Consider the following 19,221-nt stretch of genomic DNA (forward strand, 5'->3'; position numbering starts at 1 on the left):
TGTTTATTATTAAATAAGGCACAGCTTTACACGTTCTAATGTCAGCATACAAACACAAAACACAACACACACCCGTATGAAGCTCTGTTGCAGCACAGATAGTGGTTAAAGCTTTAATATTATTAACTACAGCATTAAAAGCAGCGTGACTCATTTAATTAAACCCTCCCCCAGAACACAAGGGCATGCATAGGAGGGACATATATGCACAAGCATTATAATGCCACGAAGATGTGCTACTGGTGAAGACCCAGGACATGACCTACCTGAAGGCCTCAGAATGAGATGAAGGGATAAAGAGGCATGGGTTTGGAGGATCGCTGTGACAACGGGGGACTTTGACAGGTCGAGGGCTGTTTCGTGGGCCTGATGGAAGATTTTGCATCAGATGTCATTATCAATTTACTGCTAAACTCTTACCAATTGCCTTAAAAATATTTTTTGTGAAAAGCAATTTTTAGTAAATAAAATTTAAAAAATAAATAATGTAAATTGCATAAGCTAAGAGCATAAACAGTGACCTTAAACATAGCAGAGGAAGAGAGCACTTACCAAAGTACATACTACTGACTGGACTGTGCGGTTTCCCGATAATATGCCCTATACATTCATTCATCAGAGCTTGCAAACTCTACAAGACACAAGATTAACAACTATAAACTCAATTGCAATTGCAAAACAGATATTAAAACAACAGCGCATGGATATCTCACCAGAAAGTCATCTTCTGGCAAGGCTGATATAAACGCAGCCTCAATCGCTTGAAGAAAATCAAAGCCTTGCGTCGCCCACCTAGAGATTAAATAAAAATGTAACCTCAAATAACATTTGAAAGCTTGTTAAAAGAACAAGGTGGCAATATCGTTTATTGAGAAAGAAGCTGGAAACGTTTTCTTTGAACATTAGCATCTCTGTGGAATGAAACATTGGCTCTGCTCCAAAACCTAGTGAGTTTCCTACAGAGACAGCATGTTAAGGCAGCACAGATGCACTCCTGCTCCAAAATGTAGGCAGCATGAAAATGCAGGGTCCTCAGAAAACTTTAGCACTGCATGCATCCTTTAAAGAAAATGCAATCCTATAAAGCACTGAAACAAGTCTAAGAAGAATTCCATTTAAGACGAGGACATAGCATCAATAAAAAAAAAAACACTTGTGTATGTACTATGTTTTCTATGCTTATTAGAACACTGGGTGTTGATGGTGCAGTGGATAAGACAAATGCCTTTGGTGTGAGAGACCCGGGTTCGAATCCTGAGCAAGACACTTAACCCCTAGTTGCTCCAGAGGCGTGCGACCTCTGACATATATAGCAATTGTAAGTCGCTTTGGATAAAAGCGTCAGCTAAATGAACAATGTAATGTATCGGAACAAATACATACCTTTTTTTTTTTTATAAAAAAACATTTATCATCAACTGAGAGGGTATAACCCTACTTGACATAAGTGCATCGATATAAGTGCATGAGTGGGGTGTTCCAAAATCCAAATCATCAAATTTTTATGTTTTCTAAAGTTATGATGCCCAAGAAGACAGCTGGAAATAGACTGCATAACACCCTCTTTGTTTTTGGAACAGAGCCTACTCACCTTGGACGAGTGCCTCTTCCGCTTTCACACTTCGTGAGGACAAAGTTCATCCACTTGCGGGCAAAAGCGATGTAACGATCCCCTATCCGCCGCCTGAACTCTCCAGACATCAGCCGCACAACCTCTTTATGATACTGCAGGAAAGCAAAAACATATGATAGACTCAAGAAAAATCCTCATGTTTCTCCCTTCTTCATACTTTGCACTGTATCCTTAACATATTTTTCCCCCCTTGAACTTCTTTTAATTCTGTGTTGTTAGTTTGAAAGTAAACAAGGAACATCTGCACACTGGCTGACAAAGATCTATGATTGAAACTTTGCTGTTTTATTTAAAAAATAAAGAGAATAGGTGAACAGTCTGAGGATTTTCCTCATTTACTTTAATGCTGCACCTGTTGGAGATGTTTTGAATGCGTGTATTTTCCCCCTCTTTTGTGTTATTAGCTCACATGGCTAATTAACGTAAACATTGATATAAAAACAGCACTAAAGAAAATTAAGGCTTATTAGCTAACTACTAATTAGACTTCTTTTAGATTCAAGGGTGCAGGAAACCCACATGGACGTTCAACCACTAAACTTCACCATATCATTACTAGCTCTTTTTAACAGCTTTTTAAAAGTTGGCATTAGCCAGAAATGGCACTCTTTTCCTCCCTATTGTGACATAGTGAAATGGCGAAAAATGTAGGGCAGAACTTGATGTGTCCATCAGGAATTGATTGGATCAGCTGGATTGTGGTTTGCTAATTGTGGTGCAATTTTGATTTCATGGTGTGCAGCATTCATATACACAGAATCCCATCAGGTTCGGACCTCAAAAGCAAAGTTGTAGCCCTGGATCATGGCCTCTCTGTAATACTGCTGCAGTGTGGCTTTCTCCGTCTCCTCCACCTCAGCCTCAAACTCTGACGTGAACATGTAATCCACACGGTCGATCGCGGTGTTGATCTTGATGCACAGCTGGAGAGCCTCATTCTGAAAGGACAGAAAATGTTCTTTAAAAGAGCAGCTCAAACCAAAATTGCTTTGCAATCATCCGGTTTGCCGATGCGCTGTTTATAGGTTTTCATATCATCACATAATGCAACTAATTTCTATGGAGAAAAAACTAAAAGTCTCTGCGCTCCTTAAACCTGGGATTTCCATGCATATTTGTATTGAGTGAAGACTGAAGTGCATATACTCCATCTGTATGTTACATCAGCATCAAGTGACACAGATTGAAACCCCTGCTTGATGTGATTTGAAAGTGGGTCTCCAAAAACTCCAGTAACATTCAGTTATTATTTTTCTTTTATGCCAAAAATCATTAAGATATTAAGTAAAGATCATGTTCCATGAAGATATTGTGTACATTTCCTATTAAAACTTCATTTTTGATTAGTAATATGCATTGCTAAGGACTTCATTTGGACAGCTTTAAAGGCAATTTTCTCAGTATTTTGATTTTTTTTGCACGCTCAGATTCCAGATTTTCAAATAGTTGTATCTTGGCCAAATATTGTCTGATCCTAACACACCATACATCAATGGAAAGCTTATCTATTCAGCTTTAGAAAAATTTACACTTATGACTGGTTTTGTGGTCCAGGTCACATATGTCAGAAAACAGAAACTGGGACCACAAAATCTAGTTTGTTTTTTTGGGGGGTTTAGTTTGCATTACCTTGAGCTGTTCCAGGGCAGAGACGATAAGCGGTTGGCTGGATGTCTGCTCTCGGCTGAGGGTCAGAAGTTCTTCCATGGACTGCTGGAAGGCTTTGCGTTGTGTCACCAGGTGGGCTGACTGCATCACAACCAGCAACAGATTGTCCACCTAGGAATCATATATGACATATTAGAAGCTGTAACAAATGAGTAACTTGTAAACTGAGATGATCATATAGAAAATTATAAGTCAAAGATTTATTCCAAATCTAAAAATTGTAAAACACTTTTTTTTTTCCTTCAAAGACATAATACATTAAAATGGGCAATATATACAAAATACAATCTAAAATAACTATTTTCTATTGAATAGTTTTAAAATGTAATTTATTACTGTGATGGCAAAACTGAATTTTCAGCAGCTATTACTCAAGTCTCACATGATCCTCCAGGAATCCTTACAATTCATTCATTAATATCATTATAATTATAACTTGGTTCCAAGTTATCATCAATTATTACTGGTGCTCAATTATTAATAATGGTAATTATCATCAGTGATGTACACAGTTTTTGCTGCTTAATATTTTAGGTTTTACTGTAACTTTTGATTAACGTAATGCATCCCCTAAAAAAAAAAAAAAAAAAAAAAAAAAAAAAAAAAAAAGAAATTATTTTTTAAATCTTACCCCAAACTTTAGGAAGTTAGTGTATTATGGTTACCCAAAGGATATGCAGAAAAAAAATTGTCTTCAACACAGATGATAAATCATTTTTGAAGGATCATGTGACCCTGAAGACTGGAGTAATGACTAAAATAGAAGTCATTTTATTTATTATCATAAATTGTAATATTGTTGTATTATTACAATAAACTAATTTTAATACTATTTAAATTGCAATATTCCAAAATATTACCGTTTTACTGTATTTTTAATCAAATAAATACAGCCTTTATGAGAAAAATAGACTTCTTTCAAAAACATTAAAAGAAAAATCTTAAATCACTCCAAACTTTTTTTGAGGGAGTGACTCATTTCTATGCACTAACAGCATTGAATGGTTAAACTGAGAAGATCACACGCCTAGCTTCATACCTTCATGGCCCGTAATGTGTCCACAGTCTCCACCTGAGGTACTAGTTTGAGCACAGTGCCGTCCCACTCAGTCCAGGCACCATCGGTGCTCGAGTCCCCGACTCCATGTTTGCTAATAAGCAGATAGGCCTCATCTTCTGGGATCTCGTCTGGCTCTTTCGAGCAGTCCTTTCCAGCTGCTGCATTCAACAGCTGTAAGATGACTAGCCGCTGTTCCATCAGATCACAAGGGACGAAAACCTGGAGCTCCTCCAGTCCTGGGATTTGGACCTAAGAAAAGGAACACACAATGACAAAGTTATTAAGCACATGTAGAGCATCTATCTTCAGCAGACTATCATTAATTCAGAGGAACGTCTTAATACTTTGACATAATTCTTGGCCTTCAGTGCTTGGAGGAGGGAGGGAACTCCACTGGTTAACCTGAATTCTGCAGCAATCTCAAGATCCTGAGCAGAAGTAAAGCAGAACGTTAAAAATGCACATCATAGTGACACACCACAGTGCAAACATAGTGGCAATTGAACTCACCTTGCGCAGCATCTTGGCAAAGCCTAATGCTTTAGATGCTCTCTCCCTGGCTTCATGGAAGAGCTCTTTGAGTGAGCGACTTGTCTCGATCACCGAACGTCTGCAGAAAAAAAAGGGATAAATGCTAAATGCTTAAAAAAAATTTTTTTTTAAAGTCAGTAAGGGGTCAGTAAGATTTATTTTTAGGATGTCTTAATATTACAGTAGAATAGTGAATAGTAATATTGTGAAATATTGTTACGATGTAAGTTTTCAGTGTCACGTGATGCTTCAGAAATCATTCTAATATGCTAGCTGGTGATCAAGAAACAATTTCTTAATCTTATCAGTATTGAAATCAGATATTTTGCTTAAAATTGTGGTATTCGTGATACTTTTTTAGGATTTGTTGATGAATACATAGATAAAGAGAACAGCATTTTTTTTTTTTTAAATAGATCGTTTGGAACACTATAAATGTCTTTACTGTCATTTTTGATCAATTTAATGTGTCTTTGCTGAATAAAACTAATATTTTCAGATAGATATTAAAACTACATTTGACATTAACGATACCAAACAGAATTGGATTCTATTTTATACCGTTTCTGTTCTATTCTCTCTATAAGCCAAACTGTTCTACAGAGGAGAAACATTTTTTGCTAGAATGAATAAGACATATGATGACATAGCAATGAACACATGCTCCACAGGCTTTGAGAGGTCAAGCACTGTGTTTATTACTCATTAACTTGTCTCAGACGCACCTGATTTCATCCGAGGCAGTGCTGTCATCCGCACACTCCCAGAACTCATTGCCACTCTTCTGAAGGCCCGCATCCAGAAATTCTCCAGTGGATTTCAGCAGCATGCCAGCAATATCACTGGAAAAGACAAACCAGTAGTGATGCTTTTTGTGCACTTTACTTTGTGTAATTCCAACCAAACGATCAATGCAATCGTTCTTCATCGTTTCAGCAATATAAAAATAAAACCATAAAAACAAATGAAACCGCTAGAGCACAGAGTAAAAGACTAACCAAAAGAGTTTCCCAGACTGGGCTTCTCCACCCCGGATGTATGGAGTAATGACTTTGGTGAAATTCCACTCCTCCTCCAGCAGGTTCTTCAGGCTGTGGGAGGCTTGAGGCAGCTGCTGTAACATCTGGATCCAGCTGCGCATGTAGTCAAAATACACCTGCATGCACAGACACACAGAAAACATTTATTGTCGGTTTACTTTCTTCTAAATGCAACTCTTGAAGATCACTGCTGTACAGGATGGAGATGTTTGCTGGATTATTCTAAACAATTTAACCGCAGATGGATACATCTTTATTTTTAGATTTTTTTATTTTAATTTTATAATGCAAAAACCAGAGCTGGTCAAAAAACCCTGGTAAAGATTAGCAGTCATCAAACACGGGGAACTACTCCCATTGAGTCACAATGAAATAGTTGTCCCGTTAACATCTTATTATAACTAATATCCTCATCTGTGATGATTACAGGTAATATACACATCAGACTCACACCATCATGCAGAATCTGGGTCGTATTGGGTTGTTTATTGGAATTTAACGCAGCAAGATTGACTTCCTCAATAAGTCACTGTCACTTGGTCATGAATGTAAAGGGTAACTAAACAAGAAAGCCTGCGAGTAAGATTACAATACCAGTCAGTCCTAATCCCACCTCTAGCATTTTGTGCAGATCCTCCTCAAACTCGTCGATGTTGGCGTTAGTCTGCAGACCCTGGGGGTCAGTGACGACGCCTCGCAGCATGAACTGATAGTATTGTTTCATCAGGAGCCCTCCTTTAAGAACCTCTTTACACTCACGAACCAACTACAACACACAAATACACAAGTCAGCCATTTTTGATGTCTCTAGGAGTCATTTCATGGGATTTAATTTAGTCATGCTGAATGTGTGAACAGCTTTTATGAGTTTATGAGTCTTGAAGAGAGCCAAACAATTTCTTCTTAAGGGATCACATTTCAAAACAGCCTTAACTCGTAAGAATCAAATAAAACGTATAACAAAAACAATATCAGTTGGTTTCTACACTAAAAAAAAAAGTCATGCACAAATAAAAAGATGAAATTATAATGATAGGCTCTTATGTTGGCTTAATCAAAGAATAATAAATACAAATAAATTATTAAATATTGTGAAATATGATTGCAATTTAAAATAAGTAATTTCTATTTTAATACTTTATTTTATATGTTCATTACTGTGATGGCAAAGATGAATTTTCAATGTCACATGGTCCTTCAGAAATTATTCCAACATTATCAATGCTGAAAACAGTTGTGGTGCTTAATATTTTTTCAATAGGATACAAGATACTTAGTTTAAAGGAACGCAATTTATTTGAAATCGAAATCTCAGTCCCACTTTATATTAGGTGGCCTTAACTACTGTGTACTTACATTTAAGTTAATAATTTGGTACAATGCACTTATTGTGTACAAACATGTTTTTACAATTTACATACATTTAAAAAAAATACCTATAATTACATCTGTAATTACATTTATAATTACACACTGTTGACCCATCTCTTACACCTTAACCCACCCTTAAACCTACCCATACTACCAAATCTGTCCCTAACCCTACCCATATCCCACCTCAATAGCAGCAAATGTGTTTTGGAATATAGTATGACCACAATAAGTACATTATACTTATTTTTTGACAAGTACATAGTAGTTAAGGCCATCTAATATAAAGTGTGACCAAAATCTCTTGTAACATCATAAATGTCTTCACTATCACTTTTGATTAATTTTAGCCCACAAATGTTTGAACGGCAGTGTTTATACAACATGTAGGTATATGCAAGTAATGACCTGCTTGATGCTGAGCAGGGACGGTTCCCCTGCAGGCCTTTGCTCAAGGCGCAGTTTGAGGCACTCGTGAATAACATTTAGCAGCACACGGCAAAGCACCAAGAAGGCCGGCCGAAATGAGGGTAGGTCCATGTCCACTAGCTCCTTCCACGATACTCGTCCTGACTCCGCCGCCTCCTCCACCTGACCAGACACGTGACGAGATAGCTCTGGAAGGTAGTCACAGTGCTGCAAAGAATAACCTGGGACCGCTGACAACTAACAGGAACAGAGCAATGAGAAAATGGACGTTGAAATTCAGTACATGATTGTGGTTATGAACATAAAACATAAAACACTGACAATAAAATATTGCAAAAAATACTGATAAGTAGAATGAAAGACAATACACTGACACCCATCTCTTGAAGTTCTTGCAAGTGAAAATTCACAATTTTTTCACCCTCATGTTGTTCCAAACATGTACGACTTTCTTTTGGCAGAATGCAGATGAGTTTCTGAAGCATTTCCTGGCTCCTATTTTCAATATATTCAAACTAAATGAAGAATGGGACTGTCAGGCTCCAAAATGACAAAATAGCACCATAAAAGTGGTCTACACAACCTCTGTGCTATATATACACACACCTAACATACCTACATGTGAAGAAAAATGAAAATTACCATTTTCTAAATGTGTTTTTGGTCTTACTGTAAATGATTCATCCATGCATATGCTTTTTGTTTTTTTACTTTTTTTGGTCCTCAAAATTATTAAAGTGTTTAATCAATCTTACAATGAAAAGATAGACTTTTCTCTGATGACGTGCTGGATTTCTCAAAACATTTAGCTCGCATAAACCCCACCCATTTCTTACAATCCACTGCAGGCTTGCATTTAGATTTGCTTTCATCCAAATCAACAAACACTGAAATGAAATTAGTTAAATGAAACAAATTCATTTTCCTCAGATGCATTTCACTATACAGAAGAAAAGATCTGTTGTTACTTCTGTCACATCGCAACTTTATGTCACTTAAAATGCTGACATCTCACCTCAGCTCAGCTAGTAGTGGTATAGATTAGTCTAAATTTTGTGCAAAAAAAATTTTTTTTTTTTTTTTTTTGGAAAGTGGTGGAATGATCTCATTCACCAATCTAACTCATTTACTTGACTGACTCAATGACCCATTTGCGGAGGTAAACAGCTCACTGGATGTAAATAGAATCATTTGTATGACGACTTTTTGACCTTTTGGAGCTTGAAGATCTAGTTCTCATTTACAGCAACCGCATGGAACAGCAACCAGTACAGTTCTTCTTTTGTGCGCAAAAGCAGCAGAAAAGTCACAGTTCTGGAACAAAATGAAGGTGAGGTAATGATGAAAGTATTCATATTTTGGGGTGAACTAATCCTTCTCAGCTTCTCATTCTTTCCAACCTGCCATAAAGCCAAAAGGAAAGTTTTCCCATTTCCTCTGATATTCCACACGTTCACAACCAAACTAATGTTCTGCCAACACTCAGTTGCTCCCTCACCTCTTGAGTGGGCATGTGACTCAACAGAGCAGTTCTGGACCTCTGCAGCGAGCGGTCCATCAGCTTGTGCAATCTGAGGATCAGTTTACGCAGTCCCATTTGTTTAAGCGCCTTATCCACAAAAGGCCTATATATGGCGGTGGGACAGTAGCAGGTCTCGTTGTCCCGTGGGAGGAACTCCTCCTCTGACAGGAGGTGTGAAAACTTTGGCGTGGAGCAAGGCGACTGCTCCCCGTCGCTGGTCGCCTCACTCAAGGTCCTTTCCTCCCCGTCGTTGTCGGCAGTGAAGGTAGCGGTGGACTCGGTCTCATCCTCGTCCACCTCATCGTCCTCATTGCCACGGGAGCAGCGAGGCGAGGGGATCTCGAAGATGGGCCAGCCGATGCGGTAAAGGTCCCTGAGACCCAGCACGGTGCCCATCACGCGCAGCTTCTGGTTCAGGTCCTGAGTGATGTTGAGCCACAAGCAGAGCGCCTGCACCCTGCCCTGGAAGTCTCGAGCCGCGTACTTTTCATAGTCCTTCTGCAAGGTTTGCAGTGATGGGTACAGAGCCTCCACTGACTCTAACAGCGACATGACCCACTTGACCTGATCGAAAGCTACTCGCTGCCTTTGCAGGTGCTCCCGGCACTCCAGCACTGAGGAAAAAGGAGCAGCGGCATCAATCTCTCCACAGGACGTGGAGCAGGTGCTAAAGCTAAACGGATCATTCCTGCAGTTGGTTTCGCCAGGACAAGAGTTGCTCTCCTCGACTGAGAGGTTGCTCTCAAGCCCAGCTAAGCTGCTATAGTCCACTTTGAAGTGCAGAACCTCGTTGATGATGTCAGGTATGGCTTGGCGGGCAGTGTATAGGTACAGGTCCTGGTCCACAACACTACGGCGGGCATGCCAGGCCTGCAACTCCAACCAGATGACCTCATTGTTCTGGCCATTTGATGCAGTGTTCTCCAGGCCTCGCTGCTCCTTCTCTTTCTTCTTTGACGACATGGAGGTAAGGTTAAGCAGCAGCCGCAGAGTCTCAAAGAATTTGAGGCGGTCTGCCGGACAGTCTGTGCGCGAGGTCTGTCGGTGGGTGCGAACGGGCAACATGCCCAGGCTCAGGTAGGGCTTGCGGGGATCCATGTTTCTGGAGCCGATGGCACTGGTCTTGGACATCGGATCCAGCATGAAGGAGCCCTCAAACGTCTTCTTGCTGTCCCGCTCGTTGGAGCGCTGGTTGAAGCGCTGCTTCTTTTCTTGCTTGTAGCTGTGCTGTTCAGGAGGTTCGGCTGATCTGGCTCCCTCACGTTCTCGTTGAGACAACGGGCTGGAGGAACACGGCTTCTCTGTTGATGAAAGAGATGAAGTTAGTGACAGAGACAACCCATTTATCACAATGATGTTACAAAAATGGTCTAATTTCTAATTTTATATATATATGCATGCATGCAAAAATGCCCCTGGATGGGGTTTGTCTTATATTTATAATCATATGACATAGACAGCAATATCACAAAAGCAAAAATAGAATTGCAAATGTGATATTGATTTTATACAACAGTTCAATAACCAAAAAGTTAGCATTTTGTTCAATTTTAGATACAATATTGTCAATATTGTCTCGTTTTGCTCAATTTCACAAACAACAGTTCCAAACAAAGCAACAGCCAAACTGAATAAGGTTGACTATTTTTAGCAGTTATTATCACCAACTTTTCTCAGTTGTTAAAGCCCTAGTAATTTTTCATCAATTAAATATTCTTTTAATTATTTTTCGCCCTATTAATTAAATGTCAGTGTACAGAGCTGGACGAACTGCGTTTTCTTTTCTTTCTTTTTTTTTTATTCAACATGATCTTAATCTCTTGCATGTCACTCCAGAATGATGGCTGTGCACCACTGACATCACTGGGGCCCTAACACCATGCGTTTCAGAAATCTGCAAAGTTAAGGGCTCTCACCTTTGCCCTTTGACCCCTGGCTGCTTCTCTGGTGTTTGTTGGACATGCGTTTTATCTGCCGAGGAGTGCGGGGAGGGGAGGTGCCGTAGAGAGCCTCCTCTTCCTGGCTGGGCTCGTCCCAAGACTCATCCACCTCAGTGTTCTGCTGGGGCACATCTTTGGACGAGTCCTTGAGCCTGAATATAAATCACAACAATCCAAAATGAGTATGGAGCAGAACCTGAAGTGCAGCTTTGAGCAAAACTAAAAGCTAAACCACATTTTTGTTATCAAAATAGAAGAATTTAAAAAAAATTATCCACAGCAAAGTCTAGAAGGCACATTATAAGGGTCTCTAATGTCCCATAGACAATGCAACGAATAAAAAAAAAAAAATATATATATATATACTGATTTGCTAACTGGTGCAAAACTCACCATCATGCTGAGACAAACTGTGTATGTAGGTGTATTTGGACACGTGTATGTCTCTGTGTGTGTGTGTGTGTGTGGGGGAGGACAATGATATTGATACAGGGCTATTGTCAGGCAATGGAGGAAGGGATCACTTTCACAGTAGGGTCAGACTTCGGTTGAGTTAATCTGTAATTCCACTCACAAAGACCACTCAGAGCAAAGCCAAGAGTCATCCATCTGCCCCTCACACATACATAAATTCACCCACAATCCCCAGGGAGTCTCCAGCCAGCCCAAAAGTCCCCACAGACACCTGCTGCAGGGTATTGTGGTCCTCGTGCCAGAACATTCAGACACAGTCCGCCTGACACCCTGCACCCCACCGCTACTTAACATATGGATACCACGCCAAGACCCATCATTTACATTTAGCTGACTCGCATCACTTTAGCACCGTTTACTATGGTTGCACAATTTTGGGGAAAAAAATAAAATAAAATTGTGACTTTTCTGACCCCCCAAAAAAAATAACTTTTTGAAAGTAAAACTATATATACAATACTAATATTTATCATCTTAATTTCTTAATTTTCAAATTTTAAAATGACTTTGTTATGGTTGAAAACTGCAAGGAGCCTTTAAAGCTTCTCTTTTGTTGACAACAGTCTGTTTATAAGTGCTTCTTATTACAAGTTTGGGAGGATTGTTGGCACAACGCGTTCCCAAATGCACATTATAAGCAACTCACAGTATATGCAGAGATGAGTTCATGAGGAGCAGCAATTTCTACAAATCAAGCCGTTCTGACACTAAAAAAACCCCCACCAGATTATGAGCTGCTAATGTTTAAAATGTCACATTGCCGTTCTTCAAATATGCAGCACATATTTATTTAATTAAACTGAAGACTTTGGGATTTGATCATGCTAAGCCACATCACGTTTTCAGCTACTTTGATCAATCGTGCAACCCTACATTTACACACTGCATGCAAAATCAATGTGTGTTTTTCAACAATGAACACAGCAGGCAACATCATAATTTCTGAAAACTCGACCACACAAGCAATAAGAAAGTTTCCATAACTTCTACTTCTTTCTCTCTATGAGCAAATATGCACAATCACATGTAAATAACATCTGTAGAGAAACCAAACTAGTTGCATGCAGGGTGTTTCTGTGCAAAATTTAGGCTCAAACAGCCCAGTCCAACTCTCAAAAGCATGCTGGGAGAGTGACAGTGTTTGTGTTTGAAGGTGCAGCCCTGGGCAGAGTCTAACTGTGACCAAACCCTTCAGGAATGACACAGGAAATGGTGAAATCACCCAGGCTCCGGCTGTTTGTTTGGTTGTCATGACGTATCTCCATTGAACGCTGCTTGAGCACTAGAGCAGAAAGGTCTAGAGAATTCCGCCTCTGTACCATCACCCCACTGAAAGGCATCCAACCCACAGGAGCACCACAGAGTGCAACCCCATAATGCACAAAAGCAACACAAGCTGTTGATTTACGGCTGCATATGGAGCTCAGGTCTACTGAAAAGCTCGTCCAAGGTTATCAGGAACAAACTATACAGCAGAGGAATGTTACAGCCTTTGACGAGGGCCATAAACAGAGCTGACCACATCTGCCTCGCTGCAGTCAAGAGAAGCCAGTGAACTCTGACCCCATCCGCCACTGGAGTCATTGTTGTAGCCTGCAGCGCTTTATTCTGTGTAAGCGGCACGTGGACCAGACGGTCTCAGCATCTAATGGCTGGTTGCAGCCAGTGATAGGAATGAATGATATTGCTGAAATGATTCATGTTTAATACTTCTGACAATACTCAATATACTAAAGAGACATTTTTAAGTATTTATTCAAAAATCTGAATTTGGACCGAATGGGGCCACTAAGATCCTTTATATTACAACATGCTCATTGGACCTGGAAACTCAAAAAAATTAAAAATTATAAATTTTAAAGAAACACTTCTATTCAACAAGTAGGCATTCAATTGATTTTTTTTTTTTTTTTTTTCAATCTAAGTTTATTCTTTTATAACTCTGCAAGATAACTCTGTAGATAATTCAAACCTACACTGACACAGTCGGTTAGAATCTGGTCTGCCTGTGCATGTTCATGTGTTTTGGAGGAGGTGTGGTTTTGGAGAGTTATTTGCAGGGAAGGTGGGATCTTATGCTTTCAAAGTTAGCTTGCTATTGCTAGCCTCGGCGTATACCACCTATGTTAATACGATTAATTGCATTATTTAGATCAAAGTATTGCATTTGAGGTCAAATTTAAAATCACAACATTGCCAAAATCTCATTATAATCGCATTAAGAGCAGGGCTCGCAAAATCGCTAGCCCGACGTCCCGGGGCTATTGCGTTTTCCAGTCGGGCTACCAAAATGTATCACTGCCCTGCCCGACGGGCTACCTTAAATACAGGGCTCCCACGCAATGTTCCCTCTAAGCTAAGCGTGCTCTTCTTCCACCGCGGCCGCCCAGAAGAAATAATGTGCCTCGCGCACACAAAAATGAGTTAGGAAGCCATTTCATTGAATGCCGCCAGTAAAAGGGAAAGAATAGCAATGCTCGGGCAAACCGCTATAGAGCTGATGTCACGACAGAGTTAGAACCGGTTTCATAGAAAGAGAACGATATGGACCAAATGAGTCGCTGTAGAAACTGAATACTTCAATGGTTACAGTGCGCTCAACACGAGAGCCAACGCAAACGCAATGACATGTGAAATAAAACATCCTCATGTATTAAAGAAGAGTGGCTTGATTCAGTGCTGGAGATAGCAGAGGATGGGCAAAGAACGGAAACAAAACTCTGAAACAGGTACAGTCACACACAAGAGTATTGTACAAACTGTACTTCATAACGATGTTTAGACAGCTATAGAAGAATATGTTCACGTTTTTTTATATATTTAACTTGCAGATCTCAGCTTAAGTTTTGCTTCAGTTTGTATTCTATTCTATCAGTTTAAATAATTTGTTTTGATAATATGTTATAGACTCAAAAACAAGGTCAATTATTTATCAGGTTTTTGACTTTGAGTCTCTTGCTCATCAAGGCTGTATTCATTTCAAAAATACAGAAAAAAAAAGTGCTATAGTGAAATATTATTGCAATTGCTAATATTGGTTTACCTATACTTTGAAACAGCATTTATTTCTGTGATCAAAGCTGAAACTTCAGCATCATTACTCCAGTCTTCAGTGTCCCATGATCCTTCAGAAATCATTCTAATATGCTGATTTATTGTCATTGTTGAAACTGTTGTGCTGCTTCATATTTTTTTTGGAACCTGATACTTTTTTCTTTGATTCTTTGATTAATACAAAGTTTAAAAGAACAGCATTTATTCAAAATAGAAATATTTAATATATAATATAAGTCTTTACTATCAATTTTATCCATTTAACATCCTTGCTGAATAAAGTTTATTTAACTTTCTTTAAACTTTTTTTAAAATCTTTAAGTATCTTTAAAAAAGAAAAAATTCTGACCCCAAAATTTGGAATAGTTTATATTGTAACAAAATCTCTATTTTGACTAAACACGGTTCTTTTTAACTTTTTATTTTTTAAAAATTTTCACAGGTCCCAAAAAAATACAGTATTAAAAAAAATAAAAATAAAAGCAGTACAACCGTTTCCAACACTGATTAAAAATCAGCATATTAGAATGATTTCTAAAGGATCATGTGACACTGAAAATACTGCTTTGCTTCACAGGAATTAATTACATTTTAAAGTATATTAAAATAGAAAACAATTATTTTAAATTGCAATAATATTTCACAATATTATTTTGTGAAATAATATAGATACAGCCTTGATGAGCATAAGAAACTTCTTTAAAAAACTTTGATCCAAACTTTTGAACTGCAGTGTATTGCCCAAAAGAGAAAAGTTTTGCTCAGCAAGAAAAAAAATAGTGAACATTGCTCCCACGGGTCATTAGATTTGATACAACTAAATTGAAGAGTTTAAGGCCTTAGACCGTTTTAAATGTTAAATGGTATAAGAAATTATTTTTCAAGTTGCCTTAAATAGATTTAAGAATTCTGCAGATACCTTGTAAATAGTCAAATAAAACTCTTTCCTTGATATTCGTTGATATTTGTGTATTGAAAATGTTTTTGATTGATATTTATGGTCTTTATTTTATTTGGGCTAGTTAAATTAATTTTTGGGCTACCAAAATCTGAAGAGTACCTGCCCGAAGGGCTACCAGGGATATAGAAATTTTGCGAGCCCTGAAGAGGGTGCATGTAAATGCACTGAATGATAAGAAATGTTTCTTGAGCACCAAATCCGAATGAACAGAATGATTTCTGAAGGATCATGTGAATGATATACAAATACTTTCTTTTGATTTTGGGGCAAAATATGACCTAGATATTTCTTGACAGTTTTCTTCACCCTGTATTTGCAATTTTTCCCTTCTGTGGAAACAAAGATCCAACATAAATTTTCAGAAGAAACATGGACTTATAATGAACAGAGAGAGAGAGAATGAAAATAAATGAAATTGTTTTCAAAGGACATTCACAGACATGGCCAAAACCTAAAAGAACACCATGTCACAGACAATATGGAACAAACAGTAACCACGCCGCAAACTTATGTAACTTTGACATAAGACCTTGTGAGCAATTCTATGCTCCTGCTGGCATGTGCACACACACATTCACACACTTCCTTCTCTAACACGCAGACAACATCCCTGCTGAGCCACTGGCTGATGGATTGTTTCTTTGAAGAAAAGGAAGTTCAAAAGAACAGCATTTATTTGAAAAGGAAATCTTTTGTAACATTATCAATTTAATGTGCCCTTGCTGAATAAAACTCACTGACCCAAAAACCTTTAGTGTGTTTCTGCAAAACAATGCATCATAACAGCAACAGATTAATTGACTATCAAAACAGTTGTTAATTGCAGCCCAAGCACCAAACTTACATCCATATGACCTTAAGTTTCCCCACAATCACTGGAAATAAAATCCAGACACGTTGTTAGTAAACAACTCCACTGGCCTGTGATGTTCCCTTGAGTGCTCTTCTCTGAGCTCATGTCGTCATGCAATTGATATTCAATATTTCTTCACAGACACGAAGGTACAATTCGTGCAAGGAAGTGTAATGATTCTGGTTTGGGATTTTGCATATGTGGTTCTGAGCTTGCAAAAAAAGTTCAAATTGAATGTGTCATTTCTGTATCACAAGCAGAACCAAATAAAATTGCAAGTAATTTGTTTGAGCAGCCCGAATGAGAAGAAAACGCCGGATCAACTAATGCTGAATGTTTGCGCTGGGACTGTTTGAAATCAACCTTATTTGCAGTTCTGATTGGTGGTGCAGAGATTACACATTAGAGCTTTATAACATGTTCAAAGTAGTTATTTTGTGAATATTTATTAATGTTAATCAAATGCACTGTAGATAGAAGTGTCTACAAATGTGCAAATGTAAACTGGTTTCCATGGCCTGTCAGAATTATGTCCTACTGCACAGTCAAAGGCGATGCACTCGGGCCATTCCTAAACTGTATTACCAAGCCTATCAAAATGCAGAACGACGACTCCATTCCTGCACATTTTCCTTATTGTGAAAGCAGCACAACTGCAGCACTTTGAGGTTTTGGTTTTATTGATTTGTATCCTCCATGTCACAACATACACGCATTTCCATGCTAAGAATAAATATGCATTCTGCAAGAAAACACATTTCCTAAAATTGCATGACTCAAACTAGATTAAAGTAATGTTGCTTGTTAAGTTAAAGGCTGGCCTCTTAAATAAGATCTCTATAGGCACAAATTAGATCTATGATTCATTGCTATAATTGTAGCCTATACAATTTATGCATGGAGTGACTGATGTTGGCCGTGGATGAATGAACTGCATAATAGCACATAGTCACTTTATGAAAAGTGAGTTCCAGGAACGTCAAAGCAGACTTCCTCTAATTTTAAAACAAGCCACTTCCTTTGCTCTATTTCCCATCACTATGCCACAGATTTGTACAATATCATTTCCTGTGTCCGCATAATGACCATTTGAGGCTGCAAGGCAGGATGATTTGTGTGTGTGTGTGTGTGTGTGTGTGTGTGTGAGAGAGAGAGAGACAAGAGCATGCAGAGCAGAATGGACTGAGTGTTGCATGAGGGACCAATGAAAATCCACCAACCTTGTCTAGCCGATACCTCTGCGTTGAGGACTCAACATAAGCCACTATTCTAACCTCCACGCCTGGTGCACACCCTCTCCGGACAATTGAAAGCATAATGGAAGGTATTACATGAGAAACTAAATACTGTTTTGGGAGTTCAGCTATACAAGTGATCGCTTTAGGATGATGTATGTTACATCTCGGTACTTCCTTCCTGAAGACAAGTCAAAAAGAGGACACAGCGGGCTGAAGCTCCTCTGGGCAGAGAGATGCAGGTGCTTGGCCAACATACAAACCAAAATACTAAACTTGCAACCAAAATATAGCGCGTAGAGGAAAGAATTATCAGTAACATGCATACAAAACCACAAAAGCATCATGTGTGGCTTCAGAGCACAGCTGTGTGAACTACTAGGGCTGCTTGGAACATCCAAAATTTAATCCATAATCTAAATTATTTTGGCAAAGACAATCCCCATTTAAACAATGAATCTACTCTGTACCAATGGTTGTAAGGGAAAAACTATGATTTTACACAAGTCAGACAAGACGTGGTACTGAAACCAATCTGAAATTAATTGCACCATGGACTGTGCAAAGAAATAAATTAATGAGATCCAGCCACGGGTGCCTCCAGGACGCGAGGTCAACATTCTTTTAGTGCGCCACATCCTGGAATTGAGGCATGCTTGTGGTCATAAATGAACAGGGAATGGATTTACAGCATGCTAAACAATGACGTAAAACGTCAAAACATCAGTTCTGCAAGTTAAACAACCATTTTGAAGAACTGCTTGCTTGACAGCTGAAGAAAAATCAGTAACATACACACTAAAAATTCCAAAGTGTTCAGAGGCATCAACCTGACCTTAAGTTACCACACAAGGACAAGAAATACATTCTTGACACACTAAGCAATTTTCCAACCTATAAATGCCAATGCACTCTGATTTTACAGTTCACCTCATAGCAGCCCAGTACACATGAACTGCTCAATAAAACATTTAAAAAAAAAAAAGTGCACAACAAATCTCTGGTCTTGCATACGATACCAGCTATCTCTACCATTAACACTTACCACTGAAAGCAGTTTATCAAGAAGAATTGCTAGGAAGGGTGGGGAGAACAGGAAAAGAGACAAAACAAGGAATTCTTGAGAAGCTGTTGCCAGGCATTCAGGGCAAACGCTTTCGGTGACGTGGAGTCATAAGAGACAAAACTATGAAAACACTCCAACATAAACATTCCACTGGGCTTTATCAGCTAAAACCTTGTGCAAAAACACTTTCTGAATTATCCTGATTTTAAACAGGAGGACCCAAATGCAAGAGGGCATTTATGACAGCAAAAAAGACATGTGGCCACAGGCCAGCAAGAGATATGGGGGGGGAATAATATTCCAGAACCATCTGTACAGTTCACATAGATCTCAAAACAACTCCAAACATCAGTATTTAAAAAAAAAACACAAACAACTAAAATC

General features: G+C 38.7%; 1 protein-coding gene across 2 annotated transcripts in view; it reads right to left on the reverse strand.

Annotated features, from left to right (window-relative positions):
• LOC306884023 (mitogen-activated protein kinase kinase kinase 4-like) overlaps positions 1-19,221 on the reverse strand; it is a 29,154-nt gene that overhangs the window by 7,990 nt on the left and 1,943 nt on the right. For both annotated transcript variants that reach the window (XM_079439623.1, XM_079439622.1), the window contains exons 2-16: positions 11,171-11,346; positions 9,231-10,555; positions 7,712-7,969; positions 6,546-6,698; positions 5,891-6,048; positions 5,618-5,734; positions 4,872-4,971; positions 4,706-4,789; positions 4,341-4,610; positions 3,263-3,412; positions 2,410-2,571; positions 1,592-1,725; positions 714-792; positions 553-631; positions 267-366 (exon numbers count right to left, since the gene is read on the reverse strand). In XM_079439623.1, the coding sequence (XP_079295749.1) occupies positions 267-366; positions 553-631; positions 714-792; positions 1,592-1,725; positions 2,410-2,571; positions 3,263-3,412; positions 4,341-4,610; positions 4,706-4,789; positions 4,872-4,971; positions 5,618-5,734; positions 5,891-6,048; positions 6,546-6,698; positions 7,712-7,969; positions 9,231-10,555; positions 11,171-11,346 (3,345 nt within the window). The remainder of the gene's footprint in view (positions 1-266; positions 367-552; positions 632-713; positions 793-1,591; positions 1,726-2,409; positions 2,572-3,262; positions 3,413-4,340; positions 4,611-4,705; positions 4,790-4,871; positions 4,972-5,617; positions 5,735-5,890; positions 6,049-6,545; positions 6,699-7,711; positions 7,970-9,230; positions 10,556-11,170; positions 11,347-19,221) is intronic.

The sequence above is a fragment of the Barbus barbus genome (genome assembly GCF_936440315.1).
Source record: "Barbus barbus genome assembly, chromosome: 18".
NCBI lineage: Eukaryota > Metazoa > Chordata > Actinopteri > Cypriniformes > Cyprinidae > Barbus > Barbus barbus.